Source organism: Oculina patagonica, chromosome 3 (assembly GCF_052425735.1).
Source record: "Oculina patagonica isolate OP01 chromosome 3, crgOcupat, whole genome shotgun sequence".
Lineage (NCBI taxonomy): Eukaryota > Metazoa > Cnidaria > Anthozoa > Scleractinia > Oculinidae > Oculina > Oculina patagonica.
In genome coordinates this window covers 13,552,076-13,576,739 of record NC_135760.1, presented here as the reverse complement: position 1 = coordinate 13,576,739, position 24,664 = coordinate 13,552,076, and the positions used below count along the sequence as shown (strand labels likewise).

At 39.6% G+C, this 24,664-nt stretch overlaps 4 protein-coding genes and 1 long non-coding RNA gene across 5 annotated transcripts in view; 2 read left to right on the top strand and 3 right to left on the bottom strand.

The window, feature by feature from the left end:
- LOC144646806 (uncharacterized) overlaps positions 1-23,683 on the top strand; it is a 153,586-nt gene extending 129,903 nt beyond the window's left edge. The window contains exon 2 of the long non-coding RNA XR_013569479.1: positions 22,698-23,683. This is a non-coding gene — a long non-coding RNA (uncharacterized LOC144646806). The remainder of the gene's footprint in view (positions 1-22,697) is intronic.
- The window catches only part of LOC144646781 (2-methoxy-6-polyprenyl-1,4-benzoquinol methylase, mitochondrial-like), a 120,745-nt gene that overhangs the window by 34,990 nt on the left and 61,091 nt on the right, over positions 1-24,664 (bottom strand). The gene's annotated exons all lie outside the window — the stretch shown is intronic.
- Positions 1,035-10,861, bottom strand: LOC144646733 (protein dispatched homolog 1-like). The gene is made up of 4 exons (XM_078506416.1): positions 10,422-10,861; positions 6,912-7,044; positions 2,428-5,146; positions 1,035-1,676 (listed from the first exon to the last, which is right to left on the bottom strand). Exons 1-4 carry the CDS (start codon positions 10,457-10,459, stop codon positions 1,372-1,374), a joined length of 3,195 nt encoding a protein of 1,064 aa, XP_078362542.1. The 5' UTR covers positions 10,460-10,861; the 3' UTR covers positions 1,035-1,371.
- On the bottom strand, positions 11,686-18,431 carry LOC144646720 (CDP-diacylglycerol--inositol 3-phosphatidyltransferase-like). Its single transcript, XM_078506402.1, has 7 exons — positions 18,185-18,431; positions 17,848-17,982; positions 15,566-15,605; positions 14,981-15,094; positions 14,617-14,698; positions 14,011-14,092; positions 11,686-13,072 (listed from the first exon to the last, which is right to left on the bottom strand). The coding sequence occupies exons 1-7, from the start codon at positions 18,222-18,224 to the stop codon at positions 12,912-12,914; spliced, it is 654 nt and encodes a 217-aa protein (XP_078362528.1). The 5' UTR covers positions 18,225-18,431; the 3' UTR covers positions 11,686-12,911.
- On the top strand, positions 18,584-22,450 carry LOC144646763 (ethanolamine-phosphate cytidylyltransferase-like). Its single transcript, XM_078506448.1, has 3 exons — positions 18,584-19,571; positions 20,091-20,245; positions 21,805-22,450. Exons 1-3 carry the CDS (start codon positions 18,687-18,689, stop codon positions 21,911-21,913), a joined length of 1,149 nt encoding a protein of 382 aa, XP_078362574.1. The 5' UTR covers positions 18,584-18,686; the 3' UTR covers positions 21,914-22,450.

Here is a 24,664-nt window from a genome sequence, read left to right as displayed (position 1 = left end):
GAAAACGGTTTCATACTAAGGGCCTGTTTACATGAAGGGAGGGTGCCCCGGCTAGAAGGGATGAAACATAGCCCGCCTTTACATGCAGAATTTACAGCCCTTCTACCCGAGACAGCGTCATTGAAGCGTGTCACAGCGTGGGAAAACCATGTAGCTCCAAATGATTGAAGAAAAATATGACTTTTTACTAAATAATCAAGGCTAGCAGTCTTCAAACCTATTTTATTTTGATGTGCAAGCTCTTAGAACTTTAGTACGTCCATTTATGGGGGAATTCAATCGAAATTCAACAGTCTTTGGCCGCCAAATTGAAATTAAATTTGTTGTTTCGTGAGTTAGGATAATCATTCCTACAAAAATTTTGAATTAATTAGCTGTTACTCAAAGAAAAATTTTCCAGCCTACAGATAAAACTAATTTGATCTAATTTTGGTCAAATAGCACTGTTTGGGTCCAGAATTTATACATTTTATGCCATTAACTTCGAATTTAATTTAAGAACACGCGCAAAGACTTATCCCGGCAAGCCGGGATAGCCCGGGCATAACCGTTTACATGGCAGAAAGCTATCCCGCCTAGAAGGGTGCCCCGGGCAATTTGGGACTTTTATTTTCATTGTTACGCTTGCTCATTCCACCAAACCGATGAATGCTTAAGCTTTTAGGTAGAAACGTCTTGTAGCATTTTTACGAAAGGTTATTGACGATTTTAAGAAGCCAGTGCCAAAACTTTTGTACACATTTACAAATATTAATGTTTGCTTTGGTTTCTGATTAACCTAAGGTATTTAAGACATGCTAGATAAATACAAACAAAACCGTCCTAAGACCGTACTTAAAGACTTCAAGGATAACTTGAGAGAAACATTAATTTAAACACCAGATCTGGAAAACGCTCAGTTCCAGCTTTCATTTGTTGCAGATAGAGTCGTGATTTCTTTCACGTGTTTAAATATGCAAAGGTTATTTACTGAAAGGTATTTACCGTTCTAAACAAAAAGTCAACAACAACTTTCGTATGTACATCTCTAAATAAACGTGCATGATCCAACGATGCAAATTTAGTAGTTTTTTTATATTTTTGAAGCATGCAAGTAAATAACCAAGTTTAAAGTCACTCCCTCAGTGTTTCTTTCAATGCCGGCATGGCATACAGTCAACTTTCTCTTAACGGACACCTCCATAAGACGGACATCTGGAGTTGGTCCCGTCCCTGCCGGTTTTCAGTCATTTTACTGTAACTTAACTCCCTATAAGACGGACACCTCTCTAAAACGTACAGTTAAAGCCGGTTCCGACGGTGTCCGTTTAAGAGAGAGTTGACTGTATTTAAAAACGTTAATGCAAAACACTCGGGATTTATTCATTACGTTTAGAGGGGGGTAATCATGTCATTTTGTTGTTCTGGAAGCAGATCACTGACAGCTTCTTCATTCAAGTTGACAGTCTCATTCTTTGTTTCTTGTTCCTTGGAGTCTTCTGGCCTCACTCTGCAGAGACCACACTTGCGGAACAGATGACTGATGTTTAGCTGACCAAAATCGTCCCTTGGACCAATCACAGTGCAGATTGATAAGAATCCAAAGGTGGAATAAAGCCAGCTAAAGACCATGACCAACATCAGGAACTGACCAAGCTGAAAGTACGCCAGTACTGTCGCTGGCATCATCATTAATCCTAAAAATTGAAAAAGATACAGATGTTTTGAAGCTTTAAAATAAAATTTTTTGCAAGGTTTTGTTAATAGACATTATCACCCTTATCGACAAAGATTTTTTGAAAGAAAAGTAAGAAACTTTAAGCCTACTCCGTCGATTCGACCACAATTTTAAGGCAAAACGGTGATCGCTTCTCCGGGTTTCATTGTATATGATACTCCACGACACTGAGTAATGTGACTCACTAGACAGGACCGATCAAACGTTGAAAAATTGAACCTTAAAATCAAACAGAATTACAGTGTTAAAAGCAGTTGAGTGCATTTTGTTTTGAACTGATTTGTAGACTAACTCTGCTCGTAAGGAAATTTGAGAAAAAACTCTTTTAAGTGTCAAAAAGTTAATATTAACAGACGTTTCGGGCAGAGCCCTTCTTCAGTGTAATGTTCAAAATGCCCATTCGAAATGGGCATTTTGAACATTACACTGAAGAAGGGCTCTGCCCGAAACGTCTGTTAATATTAACTTTTTGACACTTAAAAGAGTTTTTTCTCAAATTTCTTTACTGTGATCCAAAATGTCGCGCATCATTGACTGTTTATTTCTGCTCGTAAGGTCCTGCCTGACGGGACCTTGCGGCATTGACAATGTTACATGATCATGAATTTGGCAGAATAGGAAGAGGATAAAACTGGTTGCCAATCAAAGGTCACGGGACCTCATCTGAGGCGACCCCGAATGGCTACTGCAATGAAAAGAATTGCCCTTACCTGTTAGAAATGTAGTCACTGCTGCCATGGTGATAGCAGATCCAATGTGCACCAGTGAGTAACGCACTCTGCTGACTCTCTGGCTTTTGTCTGGAGCAAGTCTGTAAGCCACACCATAATGCATCGTAAAGTCAATAGACAGCCCAACAGCCACAGACATCACAATAGACTCTAAAATATTCAACTGCCATCCTGCTAGCACCAGAGATCCAATGGTTATCGCAATAATTCCAATGATGGTGATGATAGCATAGATACTTATGAAGATGTTCAGGGTCGTTAGTAACATGACTGCAAATGACACAGCAACAGATATTCCCAAAGAAGAGTATGTTCCGTCAGACAAGCCAATTTGGAGAGCGTAGAAGTCAAGGCCCCAGCATCCTGCCCAGCCATTTTGCATTCCTGGTGGAGCATTAGGCATTTCTGTGTCCACCCAATAACTCACTTTCTTCCAGAAACCATCCACAGCAGAAAAGTTAGTCGAGAATGCTTGGTTTGTAAATATTGAAATGAGAAAACCTTTGACGTTCCCCAGAGCGTCAAATAAAACACCTGTTGTTTCCAATCTTGAACCAAGTTTAACACACTTTTCAGTAACATTAGCAGGGAAAGGAAATGAAGCATTGACTCCACAACAAGGAGTTTGTTCTGAGGTACACATGTCAATGAATGTCTCTATGGGACATCGACCGCCACTGAATGCTACAAAAAATGATTGTTTTTCAACAGATTGACACAAGGAGCGAAGAAATCTTTGGCCAGCAGGAGTAAAGAGATCATCAAAGTTGTCATCAAATTCAAGAGTTCCTTTGTCGTCTGGGTTTAAGTGGTTGCCATTATCTGTAGGTTTAATCCCCCAGATCAGATCTATCTCCAAACCACTAACTTGCTGTTCAAATCTGAAAAAGCTTTTGTAGTTTAAGTAGTAGTTTTCCAGTGGATGGGATGAAGCGAACACTTGGAAATCTTTGGTGTTCGGTAACTGCAGACCAGGTTTTACAAAATTAACACAAATAAATCCAGCTGTAAGGCAGACTAACAGAGTTATCCACAGCCAGTGCAACTTGATGACTGCTTTTGGTAACCAATTCTCAAAGATTTTTATGCCGACTCTTCCGGTGAAGTTAGTTGCTGATACTAAGAGAGAGCAAGGAAAGTCAATAACCTGCAGGACACAAAGGGTTGTTTCCTTGTGAGTGGTATGGCTCTTCATTGGTAAATCTGCTTTTATTCTGTTTTCTGACATGTCTTGTGATGTTGGTGCAATCTGTTCAAGTTTGGTCTCCTCTTGATCACCTTTCAATTCTGTTGGTGACACAACATCCAAGCTCTGACCAGCGGTGTACTTCATCACCCACTTCTCATGCAAAGCTACACAGGCTGGGAAATATGTTATCATAAGCAGGTAGTTAGTTAAAATGGATGTGCCAGCAAATATTCCAAACAGTCTAATTGGAGTTATGGTAGAAGAGACTCCTGCAAAGAATGCTGATGCTGTTGTTAAGCTTGTAACAAACATGGAGACTGCAGCATAACGCAAGGTCTTCAATGTCAACTGCATGATGTTTGCATTAGGGTTAGCTCCCCGTGTCTGTCTCCATATGTCATAGTATACAAAGGCATCATCTGCCCCTATACCCACCAAAAACACCAATGTGGTAACATTCAGAAATGGAAAAAAGTCAAGTTTGAAAACTGTGGTGTAAAGAAAATATGACAGTCCAAAGGCATAAATAATGGTAAAAAGACCACAGAATGTGAGAATAAATGAACCCAAGAAAAACCACATGATTAAGAAAACAGCAATCATGGCCAGAGCAGGATAGATAACTTCAGAAAGAAGCTTTTCGCTGAATTGGTCGTACTTGTAGGCAGAAAACCTGAACGAAGCAAATTCGACACCTTCTCTTCCTTGAATGCCTTTTTTCAACTGTTTGTTGTATAAGTCATCGTATACAAGGTCACTGTAAACCATTGGCGAAAGGACTGGAAGGGATACTGTATATTTCAAAAACATATCATTAGATGGGCTCATCTCATTGTCTACAAGATAATGGAATATGTTATACACTGCATTGAATTTGGTGCACTTCGTTGGGATATTTTTACAACTGGAACTGGCTGATGCATTCACCACTGAGGTTGACGGATCACAGTCACTTTTTAGAGTTTGATCAAAAAAGTAAGATGAACAGTTGACTAACAAATTCTTCACCATTGCAACATCGTCATTAGTTATCTCCTTACAGGATTTACGGTTGTTAAGTAGTGCGACGTAATTTCCAAGAGACCAGCTTGAGGAACACTGCTTTTTACCGGTCTTCTCATCAACGGTACCATTATAGCAGTATTCAGTAAAGTAGGAGCTAGCACTCAGAATGTCAGTCTCCAAAGCGCAAGCGATTTTAAGTTTGTTTGCATAAAACATGGTTTCTTTGGGATTAGAAGACTCGAAAACAAAGATCATTCTCGGCATAGTTGGTATTAAATAAGAAGCAAATGGAGGATCTACAGTACTTTGAGCTGATCGTCGAGGCCGTTGTCTGAGCAAGGACAGGTCACTTTCTTGGTTCTGAGATACATGTACGTTTCCTCCTTGTGAACCTTGCGTCAAGATGTGGGGAAGTTGTGAAAAAATAGTACGACCCAGTTCTTTATAAAAGTTTTCCAATGTCACTCTCTCATCACTTAGCTTCGTGCCTCTTGGCTCAAAACCCTAAAATAACACGATAAGTGAGAAAATTAATTATAACATAGCGCGCGCAGCCCGTCTATTCTTATTGAGCGATCATGGTGGTAAAATCTTGCACGGCCGTGCGTATAAATGACGTGTGCTTTGCATTTTAGTTAAGTCGAGTTTTACAACTGCGAGTTCCCATCGTTTACTCAGAGTTGGCTTTAACCTCTCGTATCCAATAAGGGCGAATGGAATTTCCTTTTGACGTAAACGAAGTGATAGTGCATTTTAGTTAAGTCGAACAAAGCAAGCGTTTACATTGTATTTGTTTACGGCTCCACGGCTGTCATGAAGACTACTATATTATGCTGATGTAACTGAAGCGAAATTAAGCTCAAAGTGTCGAGTCTTAAAGTTTTGACTTGACGTAGCAAGGACAAGACCATGGCCAAGATTCAAAGGTACAAACTTTACAGACATGTCGGCCTAATTATATGTCGACTGAATGAAATTTAGTTGTCAGTTTTCCGGTCAGCCCGTAAGTTTAAATTATTTGCTGCTTTTCTTCTTCATTCAATCGCTCTTTTTGTACATTTAAAAGTATTTTCTATTAAACATTTCGCATCAATCCTTTTTTTTGCGTAGTTAAGTTAATATAACATTTTTGTGGTTTTGGGAAGGCCGATTGCTGTATTTTTTGTTTCAAAACTCGACAAATTTGCTGTTTTTAACCAACTTTGTAGTTGTTATGTTATAAAAGAATTGGTTCATGCTTTTAGCTGTGCGTATATCGAGTTATGGATGCACTTGAGGACGTTTGGAGAGCACTCAAAAGCTAGAGTTGCTCGAGGCTATCGCCTCGAGCAACTCTTACGCTTCTTTCGTGCTCGCCAAACTTCCCGCGTGCATCCATAACTCGATTACGCACGCTACGCATGAACCAATTCTTAAGTAAGTATCCCTTTAAATAAATAATTGATCGGTTTACCATCAAACTTGATCTGACAGGATTAATTTATGTTTGCTGTAGGATAAGGAGTGGTTGTTCAAAGAGTTGGCTAATCTAATCCAAGAAAACTAAAAGCAAACTCGAGGAGTCGGGTAGAAGCCCTCGCAAGGTCTCCCATGAATTGCTCGATACCCTTCGAACGAACAACAGGAACAATGCCCCTAGTCGACCCTAGCCCCAAACAATAGCAACTGCTGCACTAAAGGACCAGCAGCCTGAATTTCAAACGTCCCTCTCTGGTCGGGGGGGGGGGGGGGGGCGCCTGCTCCCGACTAGATAGGGACGTCCGAAAGCTTACGACAACTGCTACACTACCAAACTTAAATATCAAGTAAAGTAAAAAAAATAAATTTTTCCCCCCCCCCCCCCCCCCCCCCCCCCCCCCCCCCCCCCCCCCCCCCCCCCTCCCCCCCCCCCCCCCCCCCCGTCCCGTTCCACTCTCTGGTCGCCTGCTCCCGAATATTTATTTCCACCCCCCTATCGTCTACTCTCGGTTAAGTTTGTACTGAAGACAATTGGGCCCTGAAGTTGTCACCTCTTAGAACGACATTAAATCAATGTTTCACCACCAACAGCAACCAATGTGAAATCTCTCTTTAATATAGCGAACGCAGACGTATTTCCGGTCGTCGCTTCTCTGCGTTCGCAGGCTATCTTTATACGATTTCATAACAAATTCAAGAAAGTGGATTTCATCTCAATAATTATTCTCCGAAGGAGTTGATTAATATAGTAAACAGGAAGGTGACTGTTATTTTCATATATTTCTGGTGGTTATAAAAATTAAAAACCAACCTTAATAGGGTCTGCAAAGTCAGGCAATGGCGGCGCGCCCAACGACGGTACAATTGACAGCATTGTTAAAAATATAACGGTCAGCGGAATCAGAATGGCCAGGCACAGTGCTATTGCGTCATGCTTTGTGAACCTACACGGGAAATAAAACATGTTCTCTCAAACTACTTCTGGTGATTTAAAAATATTAAATATAACTGCTTTAAGGCTGCACTGCCCATTAAAATGTTGAAAGTCTCACTGTATTTTTCTTGTCAGCCCAAAATAAGTGGAGCTCCAGTGCGCGAAACGCGCCAGCGGAGCACCATGGGTAAGAAAAATTGGTAAATCCATGAAGCCGAAAACATTTGGTTATCGAGTATAAAGCGTAAACTCGCGCCTACGGACTCTCGGAAGGTGGAGAGGAGTCACAAGGCAACCAGACCGGGGGGGAAACCGCGGCAAAACGCACTGCGCATGAGTGGAAAATTAACATCCGGTCAGTTTTGTATTTCCGGTTGACTATGTAATCCAGTCGCGTAAATAAAAATCCCGTCGCGCGAAGTTAAACACAAAACTTAAGAAATAGCAAGAAACTAAGGAAAATAATGGTCAATTCAAAAGTTTATTTATTTTTGTAGCTTCATAATTTGCACCATATATAGGGTTTCCTGTTTGCACCAACATTGAAATGATGCTTGGTTTACAGGTCGACTCACGTCGACAGCGGTTCCTATGTCCGGTGAAGAAATAGCTGCTAAAAAAAATATAACCTAGTCTGTGGCTGTTAGCCGAGAGCGGCGGTGCGCGCGTAACGCAGTCACGCGCATATCCTTCATTAAAAATAAAAATCAACGTTTTTTTTATTGCGAACGAAAAAACGAGCGACTCGGCTGTCATTGGCCGAAGTGTTAGGTAAAGAGAAAAATAAGCTAAAAAAAAAAACATGCAACATTACTGGATAGGAAGTATGAATTTAGTCAAGGTTAATCGATCAAGAAAAACTGGCAAAAACTCGCCTTCTCGCCTTTGTGATAATCTAGCTATGCTCTCTCTCTATAATCTAGCGAATCATTACTTTTCTAATTTGGTTTTTTCTTTATTTTTCATACAGATAAAACACGAATTAAAAAAACTAAAACGTGGGCTACGACTGACCTTGAACGAAAGCGTAGCGAGTGAAGCCCGTTGAGTGACTGGAAAGATGACCGGAAGTGCTAAATTCAGCGCATGCGTAGACGTTCTGCTGCGGTGTCACCGGGGGAGGAGAATGCCAACTTATCATATCCTAACAAACGTTACGTCGACTTGTATCTTTGATTGGACATCCTGTTGTGGTTAATTAACAGCTGTCAAAACAAGGTATCCGCTGACCAGTATCACATGGTCATATTGCGGGCTCAGGTGTACAGGTCATGCGTTCTTGTAACTGACCGCTGACCAAGTTTTAGTTTTCCATTGTATCGCGGGCTCAAATCTTACTTTTCTTGTCCAGCTTAATATAATGGCAGGATTTTGTAAGCACGATTTCAGCGATTGGAGTCGACTATTTAATTCGGCTATGAATCTTTCTTGAGATGTTTACTTACGATAAATTCAATATCGTTATTTTCAATCAGAATATTTTCACAAAATTTGCTAAATCTATATGCTAACTTCGACGTTCTACAAAATAACCTGTACAATGTCAAAGCATGTAACCCTGCATGGTTTTGATGAGAATTTTTTTGTATACACACCAAATACAACAAACAGACCGGAGCGGAGTGAACCCTAGAAAAGGAAAAAAAACACTCATGCGAGCCTTCCCGGTTGGGGCCTGAGCGCGAGTGTGTTGTTGCATTTTGTCTCCTTCATTTCTTTCTTTCTAATCAGGCAATTACTTGATTATGAGCGAGGTATGAACACTTTGTTTGAAAGCAGTGGCGGATCTAAAACCTTATTTTAGGTAAAAGACATATTTTACAACTCCCCCGAGCCACATAAATATTGCGAAATCGGAGCGTCATTTGCACCCTGCGAGCAGCACGGATCGCGTCAAATCTTTGTTGAGCAAACGCGGAATGACGTGACGGATCGTACAAGACAGCGTCAACATATTGTTTTCTTCAAAGCGTTTGAATTCCTTCAGTGAAAACACGTCAAGCACCACTTGATGTCTTATCACTGAATATGTGGCGGTTTGCGAAAAAACCTAGATCTTAAATGATCTACAAGCTGCACGCTCACAAAACGGCAGAAGATGGCAAGAGTATTCGTCAGCTCCAGTGCTTTAGAGGGCGTTTAGTGGGCACCGTCTTGACCGTCGGTTTTTCCACAAAATCAATGCTTAGGCAGCCAAAACTGGTTTTATCCTGACTGACTAGTCCAAACTATGGGGTTGCTGCGACTTCAAAGAAATGACTCCCAAATCTCAGCCGCGGGAATGTTAAAAGAGGCTCTGCTCGCAGTGTGCGTCATTTAATACCAGCAGGAGCCCATAACTGATACCAGAATATAAGAAAATGCTCTAAATTGCTTTATAAAATAAAATTATGCATCAAACATTGTTCTCGTAGTGAACACAATATGCTCAGTGGTGATCCATTTATACATCTCCATTTGCCCTGATTGCCTTGTCATGTTAGAATGGTAATGAGAATTTCCTGAACAAATATTCACACGACAGTTTTCTCGGTGTGTTGTGAAAAGTAAATATTTACCTCAGTATTTTCCGTCCAGCGCACTGACACAGGCTTCCGGTTCGACTTCAGTGATGAGCAATGTTTGGCAAAAAAAAAATCACTTTCGTTCTTGGCTATAGAAATTTATCCCATCGACAATATCTCAAGGATAAACACACATTACATATAAATACCCGATTCTTCCGACGAAACTGCCGCTTCAAGTATTTTTTTGAAATTACATCTTAGTTTGTTCAAGATGGCATAACGTTTCGTTTAATTTTTTTTTTTTTCGCTGTTTAGACGAAAGCCGAACTGACAAACTTGACACTTGTCAGTTTTTTTTATGAAAAAGCTTAATCTGTATGGTTTGAATTTTAAAGTTAACTAAAACCATAACGTATTATAAGGATTTAAATGCTGGTGAATGATTTTAGAAGCAGGTGCAAACATTCGAAACCAAGATGAAGCTATACGAAATGGTAATTTTCATTTATTTGTTTAAAATGTATTGACATGGCGGCAAAACCTTCGGTAAATAAATGGACGGCAGGCTAAAAATTGAACTGATATGCAGTCCAGTTTATAATTACAAAGCCTGACATGCTAAGAAGTACTTAGTTTATGTAATTTGAAATATTTCGAGATGAGTTCTGATCTGAGGTGAAATGAAATGTGATCATAAAGTGACCTTGATTTCCTTTCCGCTTTCGATATCCGGAAAATTTCAATGATCTGTATTCGTATTATATTTTTTCTTGACTCGTAAACTCTATAAAGAACCACGAGGAATGTCTTATAAGCACAAAATGGAGCACTTTCCAGGCCAAAGTAAAAACCTGAAATGAAATTGTAAACATTATTTTACCTGACTTGATGATTTCTCCGACAAACTATTCCAGCCATTGTAACCGCCTCTGTAGCTGTAAGTGGATCCTCAGGATGTGCTTCTTCAAATCTAGATTCTATGTAATCCCTCGCAACATTTACTGTGCAGCGAACTGATAACCCTCTGTGAAATTGCCCGCAATATTAATAGGACCTAGTCGCACTAAAATCTGGGAACAATATGGACTCTGAAGATTCGCAAGTGTGGTCAGTCGCGGCACGGCTTTCTGGCAAAGTGCCACACACTAGAACCTAGTGACAAAATGAACCATCTGCTGCCTGCATAAATAAAGAGGTACGAAAAGGCTGCTACCATATGTCGCTTTAGAGGAGTCAGTCACCGTTTTGCGTTAATGTCAAACGGCGCAAACAGTTTCTCTACGGAGCTAGTTCTGATGAACATGTTGAAAACGAATCAAGAAGCGGAATTACATTCAGAATGGCAATCATATTGGAGGCGACAGAATAATTTGCAAGCTATTAATTTTTCTTTGACAATTTCTTTGACAAAGTGAAACTCGTACAATTAACGCGATTGGATGTTTGCATAATTATGACATTTGTCAAGATTATTGTAAAAAGTTTTTTCAAAATGATCTCTGGTGGCTGCTAGAATTGAGTGATGATATCCAAAAATCGGACTCAAGTGGGATAATGTTATGTTCGCTTTTAAGATATGATGCTTAGTCTTTACCACAAGTTTATTAAGCGACAAAATCGTAATCTCAGTGCAGCCATGATGTGCCACCTCTAAACTGTTATTAACTTTAATATATGACGGCGGTAACTCTCGATATAAAGCGCAATACGGCGTTTTGAAATTTAAACGTTTTTTTTTTTGGAAAATTAAAATTAACTCAAGGTAAATTTTCGCAGCGGTAAAAGGTTTTGTGTTGACTTACTGAACGAGGGCGCCCACCCAAATGTTAACAGCAAATGTCATAATCCATAAAAGGGGTTGACCCATTTGCTTCAAATATCTATATCGACAGGAAAGGCTTTCTAAACACATTGTAGCCTGGTTTAACGTGTTTTATCCGAAAATAATGGTTTATTTGCGACTTTTTTGGTATTTTTCAAATTTGGCACAGACAGATACAGATAACTGCTCCAAAAGTTGGGATGCCTTTTACAAAAAAGTTTCAACTGGTAAAATATTTTCAAGATAGTCTACATATAGGTAGAGTCACTTGATTCTCGGTAACCGTGATACGACAAGAATGATGGAGAAATCTTTACCACACTTATTTTTACACATTTCAATTTTTAATTACTCTTACACTCATTACAAATCACTTTCGGTTATCCTCATTTATTATCTGTACACAATTATAATTCACTACCAATCTCCCTCTCTTTATTTTAGCTTAGACTTGTGAGCCATGAAATGCCAGTTACTTCATTAGCATTTTCATATTTACATTTTTTTCTTATTCACATGCTGTAGTTTCTTGTGTTCCAGTTTTACAGCAATTCTGTTGTGAAAAATGGTATCTGTGCGTTTCAACTTTTCCATTTACTGTTTTGATTAAAATATTTACACGCCTCGCCATTGAAAATTCTTTTCCAAGAATGAAGAATGCTTTTTAGTGCTAAGATGAAGAATTTTAAGAGGACCTTTTGGTATGAATATATTCGCGCACGGGTAATTATTCTAAACAACACATATATTAGCACACAGTGATAATTATTAAACCTAGCTCACAGATACATAAATTATTATATACAAATGTACAGTTGTAGCTGGGTCAGGCCACACTCTATCCTCTCCCTATTTTTATCCCTCACTTGACACAGAGTCGGGTGGAAAAATTCCATACTGATGACGTACACTACTGAGATACATCCGGCGTCCCTGATTGGCTGTTACTCAAACAACCAACAGCCAATCAGGGAAATTACTCTCTCTCACGATGCAGTGGATGCAAAAACAGACATCATTAACCTGCACACTTTCTTTTTTCTGTTGATAACTGAGAAGTAATTCTTGGGTATAAAGTCGTCAACCTTGCCCTACAGACTGTTTACTTGGCCCTACAGGGACAAAATTAATCACAAACTCTATCTTGACTGGCGTACAGACACCTCTAGAACAGACACTTGTGTCTGTCTCTTTGGTGATAGAGGTATTGAAAGAGCTATAACACTGATAATGCATCTTAAAAAAAAACTTTTCAGACAATTTTAAGTAATTTCTCCAGTGTTAAGCAATCTTTGTTTCTTTTTGAGTTATTATTGCCTCTTTGGTCAGTGTTTTTTTGTTCAATTCGATAAATCAGTTAGCCAAGGTAAAATCAATATAGTAAAATACTCTTTTGAGGTTTCTCCTTTGAGGAAATTTGGTACATCACAGAATAACTTTTGTATGACATAGCTCGTTTTGTAACTGAATAAGATTCTAACTTGTCAAGAGAATGTTTTATTAACTTTGCTGCAGCATTTCATGATGTTCCTCAGCTTCCACTTCTAGTCATTTATTCATTCGCTCTCTTTCACTCTCATCCAAGCGTGCAGTGTTAATACACGCCACAACCATCTGAATCACGCTGATAATTTGTTTGATAATACAGATGGGAAGTGTCAGCCATGCTAAAGCCACCCAGCTGCCAAATGAGTAACTGCCGATAGTAACTACAAGAAAAGAAAAAAAAAAGATTGTGATTAGATGTAGTACCCATCCCTTTTCAGCTCAAGATTGTAAACATCTCATGCCAGGGTCGTAACCAGTTATATTTTTTTATCGCTGATCCCAAATCTTAGCTCTAAATTTTGATTCCTGATCCCCAAAATTTAGCAACATTTGATCCCTGATTCCATTCTGATCCCATCTGTCTGGCCGATCCGGATCCCATGACTTGTGACCTGGGATCCCGAGTCCATGATCCCGATTCCGAGGCTGTGATCCCGATCCCAAGTCTGTGATCCCTGATCCCATATACCTGGTTACAACCCTGTCATGCCTTTGCTTCCCAGTAGAGTGCAGTGGCAAGACTGGTTTTCATTTCTGTAAAAGGCTTTTTTTCAGGGAGCCGGTAGTCAGCCCGCTATCCAACCCCCAATCTGGAGGACCAGGGGCTGTTCTTTGTCTAGGTTCTACCCTTCAACAAATCCAGCATGGTTAGACCTGCCAGGGACCAAAGTCCTCTCCGACACAGCTCTAAGCCATTAAGACACACAAGCTTCAACACCACAGCAAGGTGTCAGCCCAAGGCCAAGAATCCATGATTAATTGCCTGAACCATGATTAACAGAGGGTAAAATTGCTGAATTCCGCTTGTTTTCGACAGGCAACATTTCTTGTTTAATTTTTTTTGTTTGTCAAGGTGAAATACTCTAAAGATGCCTGAATAGTATCTCTGATTCACCCTGTGAAAGTAAGTTTCCAATGTCAACCTGCATACTGCCAAATGAGAAAAAAACTTGGGAATGTCATCCGATGACTCACCAGACTTTAAAACATAGTAGGTAACACTAATTTTGCAGTTAACCTCACAAACAATAAGTGATCACAGGTGTCTTCATAAAACAGGTGTCTTCATAAAATAGCAATGAAATATATTTATACTTACAAACTGGTCCAGATGTGAAATTTATCAAGTACAACATACAGAAAAACAGTTCATTGCCAGCACACATGATAAACAGCACTACCTACAGAGTGAAGAACCCATCACCTTAGTTAATCCAAGTGTTACACAAAAGCAAATTATGCCAAAACGCTTCAGAACCACTCCAGGTTTTTGTTCCCAAATAATACAATGTGACAAACCAACACTGAGTTAATGAGGATTATCATCCCCGGTTTTGGGGGGGGGGGTTTTGGGGGGTCTTAAAACCAAAATTTTTTGAAAAAAACTTGTCATTCATAATATCATACCCCATTCTAGAAATTGTCTCTAAAATGGATACCCTGTTCTAGATCGTGAGCCAAAAATCACGACCCTGTTGGACAGTGCATACCTGTATAGATATTTTGCGGGAGTACCCCCCCCCCCCCTCTGGAGACTAAAAGCTCACTTTTGGATGTGTACATTGAAAATTATCAGACTCTATATGAGATTGTGGCTTATATACCCGTATATACTCAGGAGGGCTTATTTTCAGAAGGATTAGGGGTGGGGTGGATTTTCAGAATTTTCACAAGCACCACAGAAAGACATTAAAGAAGTAATTACCCTGGAGTGATAGTAAATCCTGAGAAAGAAGTTGCCAGACAAATCAATTTTCTTGTGACTGGCTCCACCTTTTAACAGTGAACTGAGGATGTAAAAAGAGCACTAAAAATTAAATCTATGTGGTTGAAAAATAGATTTTTCAGGTATTTACTAGTCTTGACCGTTTTATTCCCACAGATTGTAATAATCACACGATTTTTACAAACCAAACCTAGTTGATGATTCTCTATATTATAATCACCTGATTACTTGATGACATATTAACAATGTGAGGAGAAATCAAACATCAATTGCTTATGAAGAAGAACCACTCAGAAAGTGCCATGGATTAGGGACAGAAAATTTTTATAAATTAACTTATTACCTTTGTACATGGATCCAGTGACTTGCGATATCTAGACATATCAGCATTTGGAAAACAAATGTGTACTTTGGATAGAACACAGATAACATCACAAGCAGTGCTGTAGTTACACATCTGAAAATTTAGTCAAAAAATTGTCAATACTGACAGTAATTATTTTACTTAACCTACAAAAGGAATCCATCATTTCATACCACAACATTTCATTGTCAACCTTTTCATTTGGAAAACCTTTCGTTGTTGGGCATATTAATATGGTGAGATGTCACTGGGATGCTATTCTATGATAATATTTTTTCATTTCCCAGCTAACTCATTTATTGAATTGAACAAAGAGGGAAAAAGGAGAAAACATTGCTTAAAATAAGAGGGTGTGACAGGGGGCGTTGGAGAAGTGTTACAACAATTCTGTTCACAAATTTTATGTGGCATAAATCTAAAATAGGAGAAGATAGAAATGTTGCAAATACTACAAAACCAACACAAATCCTCTTTCAAAAGATATTATAAGCACTGAAATATCATTTCATTTTTAGACCAACTATTCAAACAAGTATCTAGCATAACATGTTGTCATGGTGTTACCTGTCAGTGAGCATATCCAACATGGCACCAAACATTGTACCTGACAACAAAAATGTCACATCAAAATAATGCAATGGATAATGTTCAAGGACAAACATCCATGTATAATTTATGTTTATTATGGAGGAGCGGTGGCCTAATGGTTAGTGCACTGGACTCCAGATCAAGCAGTCGGGGTTCGAGCCCTGACTGGGGCACTGCATTGTGTTCTTGGGCGAGACAATTTTACTCTCTCCACCCAAGTGTATAAATGGGTACCAGCAAATTTAATGCTGGGGGTTACCCTGCAATGGACTAGCATCCCATCCAGGGGGGAGTAGAAATACTCCTAGTCACTTTATGCTATGGAAACTGGGATAAGCTCCGGCCTGATGGGTCACTGGGATCAAACGCAGTCTAAATTCCATAAAACCTAGACTTGCTCCAAGTCGCTCGTTAGATTCGCAGGAGACCGCTGGATACAGAAACGGAGGGCACGCGCGGGCATGAGAAACAAAATGGCGGAGGATCGTTGCGGAACGAGCAACTTGTCTCACCTGCAGCGCGCCAATTCTGAAATATGGCGTCACCGGTGGATTTTTCCACCGGTGACGCCATCGAGATTATGTCAATCATATTGTATTGCGCACGAACTTACTGAGCGCGCTGTGCCCGCCAACTTAGCGCGCACTGCTCGCGAGACAAGCTTGCGTTTAACTTTTCACCTCTTGAGCAGACTTGTTTCCTTCTCACATCGGCAGTTAAACCGTTTTAGAACAAACAACACAAATGTCTTTTTTGTGCATGTCCCTTTTAAATCTTACAGAAATGAGAGAGCCATCAAGGGCCTTGAGTATGTTTTCCCACAAAAAAGGGAAGAAAAGCGTAATTTTAACACATGCCACAGCGCGCGTTAGCTGCACACGGCGCACGAGACTGACGTCAATACGATTAAAGAAACCAATTCAATGCACAAAAGCATGATGCAATTTTTCAAGGCAATAAACGTCAGCCTAGCCTAGCCAGAATCGATTTCCTGCAAGTGACACAAGTCGTTCGTTCCGAGCTTTTCCTAACTGTTTGTTTTCCTTCGCGCGCGCGTTCACAGAAATGAATCCTGGGCGATCTATCGCGCGCAATTTCAAAGGTGATTTTACTCAAGTGGTCTTTCTTGCTTGATTTCAAAGCGATTTTATTTAAGTAACTATAGATGCAAAGAAAAAACAAGCGACTTGGGGCAAGTCTACATAAAACCATACCCAATTAACTAATCAGAAGCTTTGTCAACTGTCCTGATTGCTGCGATATCAAATCACTGCCTGTTATTGCCAGATTTCTGGTCAAATTTGGGTGTCATAAATACCTTATCACACTTTTCTCATACACTTTGCAACATGTTTGGTCTTATCATGGTTTTTTGGCACCATGCATCTCACCAAAATACAAACCATAGCTTAACCAAACTCACCTGATCTGCTGCAGGTGTAGAAAAAGGTGCGATTAGGTAAGCTCATAGAGGGGTATCGAATGGTAAATGCGAGACTTTGCAAAACGACGAAACTGATATCTTTTCTGCGAGCCCATGAATTTTTTAGCAATGCAAAAGAAATTGAGACTCAGAGAAGGCATCAAAGAAAAATTCGAGACGACGACACCCCTGAAATTTGGCTAAAATTTTGCGAGTCACGCATGTTTTGAAGTACCATTCACCACCCTATACCTGCCAACTTTTTCTGGGTCAAAGACGTGAGATTTTTTTTCTGAGAGTGCCAGGATTTCCGAAGACAACACAACCATGTCTGAAGATTTCCGAAGCTGTCCGAAGACGTTCCGAAAGTATCCTGGTTCCCCCCAGTCCCAGGACGTTTTGCCTTTCTTGTCAAAACTCTGAGATTTTCGGAAAAAGTACCATCATTTACTCATTTTACACAGAGTTTTCGTTTCTCGCATTGGTTTGAGTTGACATTTTTCTGAAAAGTTTGTCAGTTATGGTGGTAATAATAACTCACATTTTTCGACTAGGCATAAGAAATTGGTTTGTAAGCGTGAGTTGGCGTGAGAGTGAAGTTTTCAACTCGCAGGCGTGAGACTCATGCCTAAGGCGTGAGAGTTGGCAGGTATACCACCCCTAAGCTATAAGATTACCCCTCACCCCTTTTACAATCCCGCAGGTTTATAGCCTGGGGATCAACTGTAGAAGAGCACCTCTACTCGGCTTATTGATGAGAAATGACACTCTTTGGAGCAGAACAATAAATTGTCAAGTCAAGAATCATATGCAAGCACATTACAATTAAACTTACTTTGACTAAAATATCTGGCTGCATGTCCATCGAATGCATCAAGTAAGCCACTTAGAAGATACATGCTCGCCGCCATGATGTAGTCAGTTGGCATGAAGTAGAAGGACAGTATGGCTAACACGATCCGTGCATACCCTGCCACAAAATGTACATAGCTCCTTTTACTAAAACTCTAACATGAAACTTTAAAATGGCTTAACAGTATTGATGTTGCGTGAATAAAACTGAAGATGAATATTCTTTGGAAATAGCTGGAAATAGAGACCAGCTGTCATTTGTACACGATCGCAGCCGTGCACTAAAATATACTAAATATGGATCTTTTTAAAAAACTTACCTATTAAGTTAGGGATAAAAAGAAACACGTTTTCATTCATATTTTTGCAGCAAATAACGTCTAAAACCAAAGCGACAGATGAAATGAACGAATCTATCCACTCTCCGTTGATGGGAGTTATGGGATTTCTTTCAGGGGTAGGGTTGGGGTAGGGCGTTGTCCATTTGCTTCAGCGGTTAGCTTGGGTAAGGGCGTGAAAAATGGTACCCCTTTTCATTATTATCATGTTGGTAGGCTAGGCTCCTGTGCTTTCGCACCAAAGAAAATTTCTTTTGCAATTTGTTTCCTGCAAAATCAAGTAAAATTTAGATTTTTAAAACGAGAAACCATGGGCCGAGATTCGATGATTACGTTACCCCCAGCAACCGACGACCGGTGAAACCTGGAAACGAGGCTGCCCCGACACGTCGCCTTCCTTGAATGAAAACGGGACGTTCTTACAACATTTTTCTGTGAAATTTGCCTATATTTACGACGATCTTGAGAGAAAGTTTACACCAAGATGGATAACGACGATTTTAATCATCACGGTCAAAAACGGCGTAAACAGATCCGTGTTTGGACGGATGGCTGTTTCGATATGGTTCACTTCGGTCACGCAAACGCTCTGCGACAAGCCAAAGCGATGGGAGATGTCCTTTATGTGGGCGTTCACTCTGATGCGGAAATCACAAAACACAAGGGCCCGCCAGTCTTTAACCAGGAAGAACGGTACAAGATGGTCAAAGCGATCAAGTGGGTAGATGAAGTCGTTATGAATGCTCCGTATGTCACAACTGTTGAAACACTTGATGAGTACAACTGTGACTATTGTGTTCATGGAGATGACATCACTTTGAGCGCTGATGGGAAGGATACTTATGAAGAAGTGAAGTCTGCAGGCCGGTATAAGGAGTGTAAAAGAACCGCAGGCGTGTCAACGACAAATCTTGTGGGAAGAATGCTTCTGATGACCAAGGAACACTTTGACAGGTCCCCATCACCTATAGGAAATTTGAACCCTAGTCAGGTCAGTAGGGCCAGTTCTGACCCATCTGCTAAGAGCCCCTGGACGTGTGTGTCCCACTTCCTGCCCACCTCTCAGAGGATTGTACAGTTCTCAGATGGAAAGGAGCCCAACCCTGGCGACAAAATAGTTTATGCCGCAGGTGCATTTGATCTCTTTCATGTTGGCTTGCTGGATTTCCTCGAGGCAGCCAAGAAGGAAGGGGAGTACCTCATAGTTGGCCTTCACACAGATCAGGTTGTTAACCGTTACAAGGGGAGTAACTTTCCTATCATGAGTTTACACCAAAGAGTGCTGAGTGTCCTGGCCTGTCGTCATGTTGATCAGGTCATTATTGGTGCACCTTATAAAGTTACTAATGAACTGTTGGAACAATTCAAGGTATGTCAGTGATGTATTTTTATTGTTTTGTTTTGCTTTCCTGCTGTTTAATTTGTACCCGTTTTAGACCATTCAAAAGGAGATATAAAATTTCAAGCTTCGAGGTCTGGGCCCAGTTGTTCAAAGGGTGGACAACGCTATCCAGCAGATATATCTGTCATACAAAACCTACCTTGCTATCCACCGGTTAGTGATTTACCCAGTGGATAGCGTTATCCACCCTTTGAACAACTGGGGCCTGAGCTGCAAAGCAAAGTCTCCAGGCCTGGTTGTTCAAAGAGTGAATAACTCTATCCACTGGATAAATTACTATCCAGTTACCTATCTCTTTTGCAACAGTCAGTTATACAGTTTTATTTCATGGATAATAAGTTGCCCCGTAAAAAGCATTATCCACTCTTTAAACAACAGGGACCAGTCATGTAGAGCCCCATTCCTTTGGGACCCGATATTTGGCATAAAATATATATCATGTCAAGTCTATGTTTAATACTTGTGTCATTAATATTTCTCATTCAGGTGGATCTTGTTGTTCATGGTAGAACTAATGTTATGATGGATGATGATGGTACAGATCCTTATGAAATTCCAAAACAAAAAGGGATTTTCAAGTCCGTCTCCAGCGGCTCCTTGATTACAACTGCCGACATTGTTGAAAGAATAATAAAACACAGGTTTGTTGATTTGATGCGTTACTTTATAATGTAGGAATAAATCTTCATTTCTAGGTCTTTATTCTCTGATAAATATCATAGCTACTTGTACATCATTTTGCTCACGAGATGGCGCACAAAGAGCCCAAGCCACAAGCAAAGATTTTAGTGGCAGTCATGTGAAATAGGTTACCGTAAAAACCCGCAGATAAGCCGCACCTTTTTTCCAAAAATTTTCGCTCGAAATCGGGGGTGCGGCTTATCTGCGGGAACATTCAGAAAGGTGCCGTAATTTTTTGTGAACTGACACTAATTAATGGAAATTTATGTAAATTAATATAACATAAAACTACAAGAGAGTACCGGTCATTACTTTTGCAAGTTTGACAGCTCCTATACTGTTTGCAGTGTCGACAATGGCCAATAACTTTAACAGTTATATTGATACTTTACGAGCGAGAAAATACCACGAGTATTCACGAGTAAGATGGCCAATTGTTTCTTTCTCATTTTGCACTTTGATGGAAAATTTGTCCAACTGCTTACGAAACTCTCTTCATGCAACAAGTTTATCTCCAATAGATGGCTCCCAAATCTCTTTAATTTGTCAATATGATAGCCCCGAAACCCGCCATCTTGTCTTGCTTTATGTTCTCGCTATAGTCCCATATTTTGCGTCCGATCAATTGCTTGGTTACTAAGCTTCGAACGTTCGGCAAACGCAAGTTCTTGTTGTTGTCACACAAAAATCTATGGAAAAACTGCGTTGAATGAAGAAATACCTGTCAACAAATGCCAGAAAAAGATCACCCATAATATGTCAAAGTTGCTTTTCTTTATATTAAAGAGCTCAAATTGTGGGTAAGACTGAAGTATTTTCTGTTTCAATGTTCACTGAGTTTACGTTCGATGAAGTAGACTTCCTAAAGCTCAACTTTGGATTTTTGACTCGCCTTTGGATTTTCTTTGATTTACTTTCAAAAAACTTTTTTCCAACATTTGAGTTGTTAAACTCAGGGTGCGGCTTATCTGCGGGTGCGGCTTATCCGCGGGTGTTTACGGTATGTTCCAGTGGGAAACGTGGTGACCTAATGGTCAGCACATTGGACTCCTGATCGAGCCCTCCAGGTTCGAGGCCTGACCTGGGTCATTGTGTTGTGTTCTTGTGCAAGACACTTTTCTCTTATAGTGCCTTTCTCCACCCAGGTGTATTAATGTTTACCAGTGATTTTGATGCTGGGGGGGGACCCTGCAATAGACTAGCATCCTGTTCAGGGGGGAGTAGAAATATTATTCGCTTCAGGCTATGGAAACTGGAATAAGCTCTGGCAAGTATGGGCCACTTGGCATGACGCAGAATTTACCTTTATGTGAAATTATATGCTATGATCTTTTCCAGATTTTTAATTTGCTAGTACCAATATTATTTATTCACTTGGATAGATTGAGGTGCTGTTAGAGTGGTCAAATTCCTTGTAATTCTCATCACCTTTTTGTGTCTAAGTTAGTGAGCATCAAAATCTAAATAGCCAAGTATACCAGTAGTATTAAAATAATATTTTGACTTCTGTTTTTCTAAGAATGTTGTACGAAGAAAGAAACAAGAAGAAAGAAAAGAAAGAAGCAGATGTTTTTGCAGCCATGGAGAGGAGAAAGTCTCAAAACCAAGAAGAAAAGGCAAAGTCTTAAATTTGACAATCAGATCCTCAAAAAAGGATAATTGTAAGGGGGAATTTGGACAGTACAACTTTGTCGCATGCAACAAGTTTAAGGACAAGTCTAAGACACAAAAAAATATTGTGTAAAACAAACCCACAGTTTTTTTTCTTGTGATCATCATGTATGACACAAACTGTTTCGTAGGATTTTAACATGTTTTAATTTGTTACAACATTGGCTACCTCAGACAATGTTAAATGATGACAATTTTATGTGATTTTTACATGATGCAAGTAGCACAAGCTATTAAAGATGCACACAACAAAGTTTTACTGTCAAAATTGGTCATAATACAGTGGAACCCCGATATAACAATATGGAAAGGGAGCAGTAAAGTTATATCGTTATATCGAGGAATCGTTATATCGAATTTCCCGATATAACGATATGGCCGTCAAATAACCGAAAATATCATTATATCGGGGTAAACCTAACATATACTGTGTTACTGGATAAAGAGACTTTGAATATAGTATCACTTTCGTATATCATCGTACAAAGTTGTTGTCAGAAACTCGATTACTGTCATGCTATTGGATTAAGTTTAATGTTTTTCTTAAATTGTGACTGTGAACTGAAAATATCGTTATATCGGGGAAGATTTTACGTTCGGTCCGCTAAATTCTCATAGTTATATCGGGATTATCATTATATCGAAGATCGTTATATTGGGGTTCTATCCCATACATTTTACTGCAACTTTTGCCGGGACATAGAACATTCATCGTTATACCGGGAACATGGTTATATCGAGGTTCCACTGTATTGCTCTCATTATCATCATCTTTGTCGTCATCATCATTGGCATTACATTGCCCACATTTGGCATTTATGTGGTACATGCAATGCTTACTTTTGGTATGCACAAGTTACATGCATACTAAATTTATGTACATTTCTATAACATTTTAATTTACTGTAGATACATTTGTCACTTATATTTTCCATGTTGCTCATTCATTTTAATTTTGGGGCTATAATTAGTTTCTGACAAGTGTGTGGAGATTGCTTTCTCATACATAATTTAAAACGGATAAAATGCCCAATGATAGCAGCTTTTAACAGTGCTTTATGTAGCACAGTAGTTACTGAAGTCCCTGTTTATATTAAATTGTGTAATGTTCCCGTCAGTTTAAGGCACTTTACAGGGCTTGAAAAAAACTTGAATTACAGCTACAGGCAAAAGAATTGAATTAAACGACAGGCAACTCTCCTAGTTTGCTCGGTTTGAGCCCTGATGTAGGAGGAACTGTGCAGGGCCCTTTAAATAATTGTTTTGTGATACAAGAGGAAGTCTTATCAAGTGTGTGTTCCATCATCCAAAAGTGAAGATTGTGCCAAAAATTCAGAAATTTTCTTTTTTTTGTCTTTACAAAAAATGTTTAGTGTGAAAATATACAATTTTGAAGCGTTTGACTCGTGGAAAATACTAAATTTCCACGCTTTTAAGAGAAATATAATTCAGTGGGCAAAAATCTGTGAATAAATACCATTACGTTGGTGTAAAAGAATGTGCTGACGTGACAAGTTTCACTTTCGATCGGCTAGACCTTGAGTAACGGGGGAGCGGGGATGGCGCAGTGGTGAGAGCACTCGCCTCCCACCAATGTGGCCCGGGTTCGATTCCCGGACCCGGCGTCATATGTGGGTTGAGTTTGTTGTTGGTTCTCGTCCTCGCTCCGAGGGTTTTTCTCCGGGTTCTCCGGTTTTCCTCCCTCCGCAAAAATCAACACTACTAAATTCCAATTCGATCTGTATCAGTCCTACGTCTTATACATGAGCCTCTGGCTCGGACACTGAGGGTAACCTCGTCCCGCGTATGGACTTTAAAAATTGTATTTACATTTTATTTTTTTTACATTTCAAAGCTATTATCAGCTACGGTTCAAATCTTTGCGAATCCTTTGGTCTTTACTTTTAATATATTCGATCAGCGTGAAGTATTTTGAAGCGTTGAATCAAGGAAAATACTAAAATTTCATGCTTTAAAAGAAAAAAACGCTTTAGCGGGCAAGAATTTACATTTATTCACATTACGTTTGTGTCCTGGAATGTGCTGGCGTTAGTAAATTTTTACTTTCACAAGGCACTGATCGGCAAGAATCACGCAATGCTCTAAAAGCTTTAAATCTGCTACAAATGGAAACTAAACAAATCTTTCAAACTTTAAACCTAGCATGGTACGTGTGAAATGTTCGATTTTTTAACCTTATGTATTTTTGGAGATGTGTCATCTAGAGGATTTCTGAAATCTGAAGGAAATAACCACTGAGACAAACATGTCCTGACTTGCAAGATTTACGTCATTGGTAAATTAATTCCCTGGGAAACTCACAAAAGCAAAAAAGCAGCTCTAGTGTTCTTCTCAAATTTGATTTTATTATTTGCTCCAATATTCGGAGCGAGTTATTCAATCTTTAAACGGGAATTCAATACAACACTGGATGATGTTTTTCAAAAGATTTTTTGTTTGTTTCTATTTTTCTGATGGATTTATTCGATAACTAGGGTAAAAGTAAACAGAATCAGCAGCATTGTGATGTTTTCTGTTTGAGCAATGAGGCTAATGTTTTGACTTCATGAACCCTGCACAGCTGTTTTGGTTTTCTCTCACCACTACTGAAAGTGGTGCCACAAAACAATCCTCTGCAGGCGTTCATGTACCATTATTACACTGTAGTACATGTATATGCCAAAAATAGTTTTATTACGGGTAATCTT

Coding starts and splice junctions, on each gene's coding strand:
- LOC144646733 (XM_078506416.1), bottom strand. CDS start 10,459: ATGGCTGGAATAGTTTGTCGGAGAAATCATCAAGTCAG. Junction 7,045..10,421: donor CGGAGAAATCATCAAGTCAG/GTAAAATAATGT, acceptor TTTCCCGTGTAG/GTTCACAAAGCATGACGCAA. Junction 1,677..2,427: donor AGTGACTACATTTCTAACAG/GTAAGGGCAATT, acceptor TTCAATTTTTAG/GATTAATGATGATGCCAGCG.
- LOC144646720 (XM_078506402.1), bottom strand. CDS start 18,224: ATGAATGAAAACGTGTTTCTTTTTATCCCTAACTTAATAG. Junction 17,983..18,184: donor TTTTATCCCTAACTTAATAG/GTAAGTTTTTTA, acceptor ATTTTGTGGCAG/GGTATGCACGGATCGTGTTA. Junction 15,095..15,565: donor TTGGATATGCTCACTGACAG/GTAACACCATGA, acceptor CTAAATTTTCAG/ATGTGTAACTACAGCACTGC.
- LOC144646763 (XM_078506448.1), top strand. CDS start 18,687: ATGGATAACGACGATTTTAATCATCACGGTCAAAAACGGCGTAAACAG. Junction 19,572..20,090: donor AACTGTTGGAACAATTCAAG/GTATGTCAGTGA, acceptor TTTCTCATTCAG/GTGGATCTTGTTGTTCATGG. Junction 20,246..21,804: donor GAAAGAATAATAAAACACAG/GTTTGTTGATTT, acceptor TGTTTTTCTAAG/AATGTTGTACGAAGAAAGAA.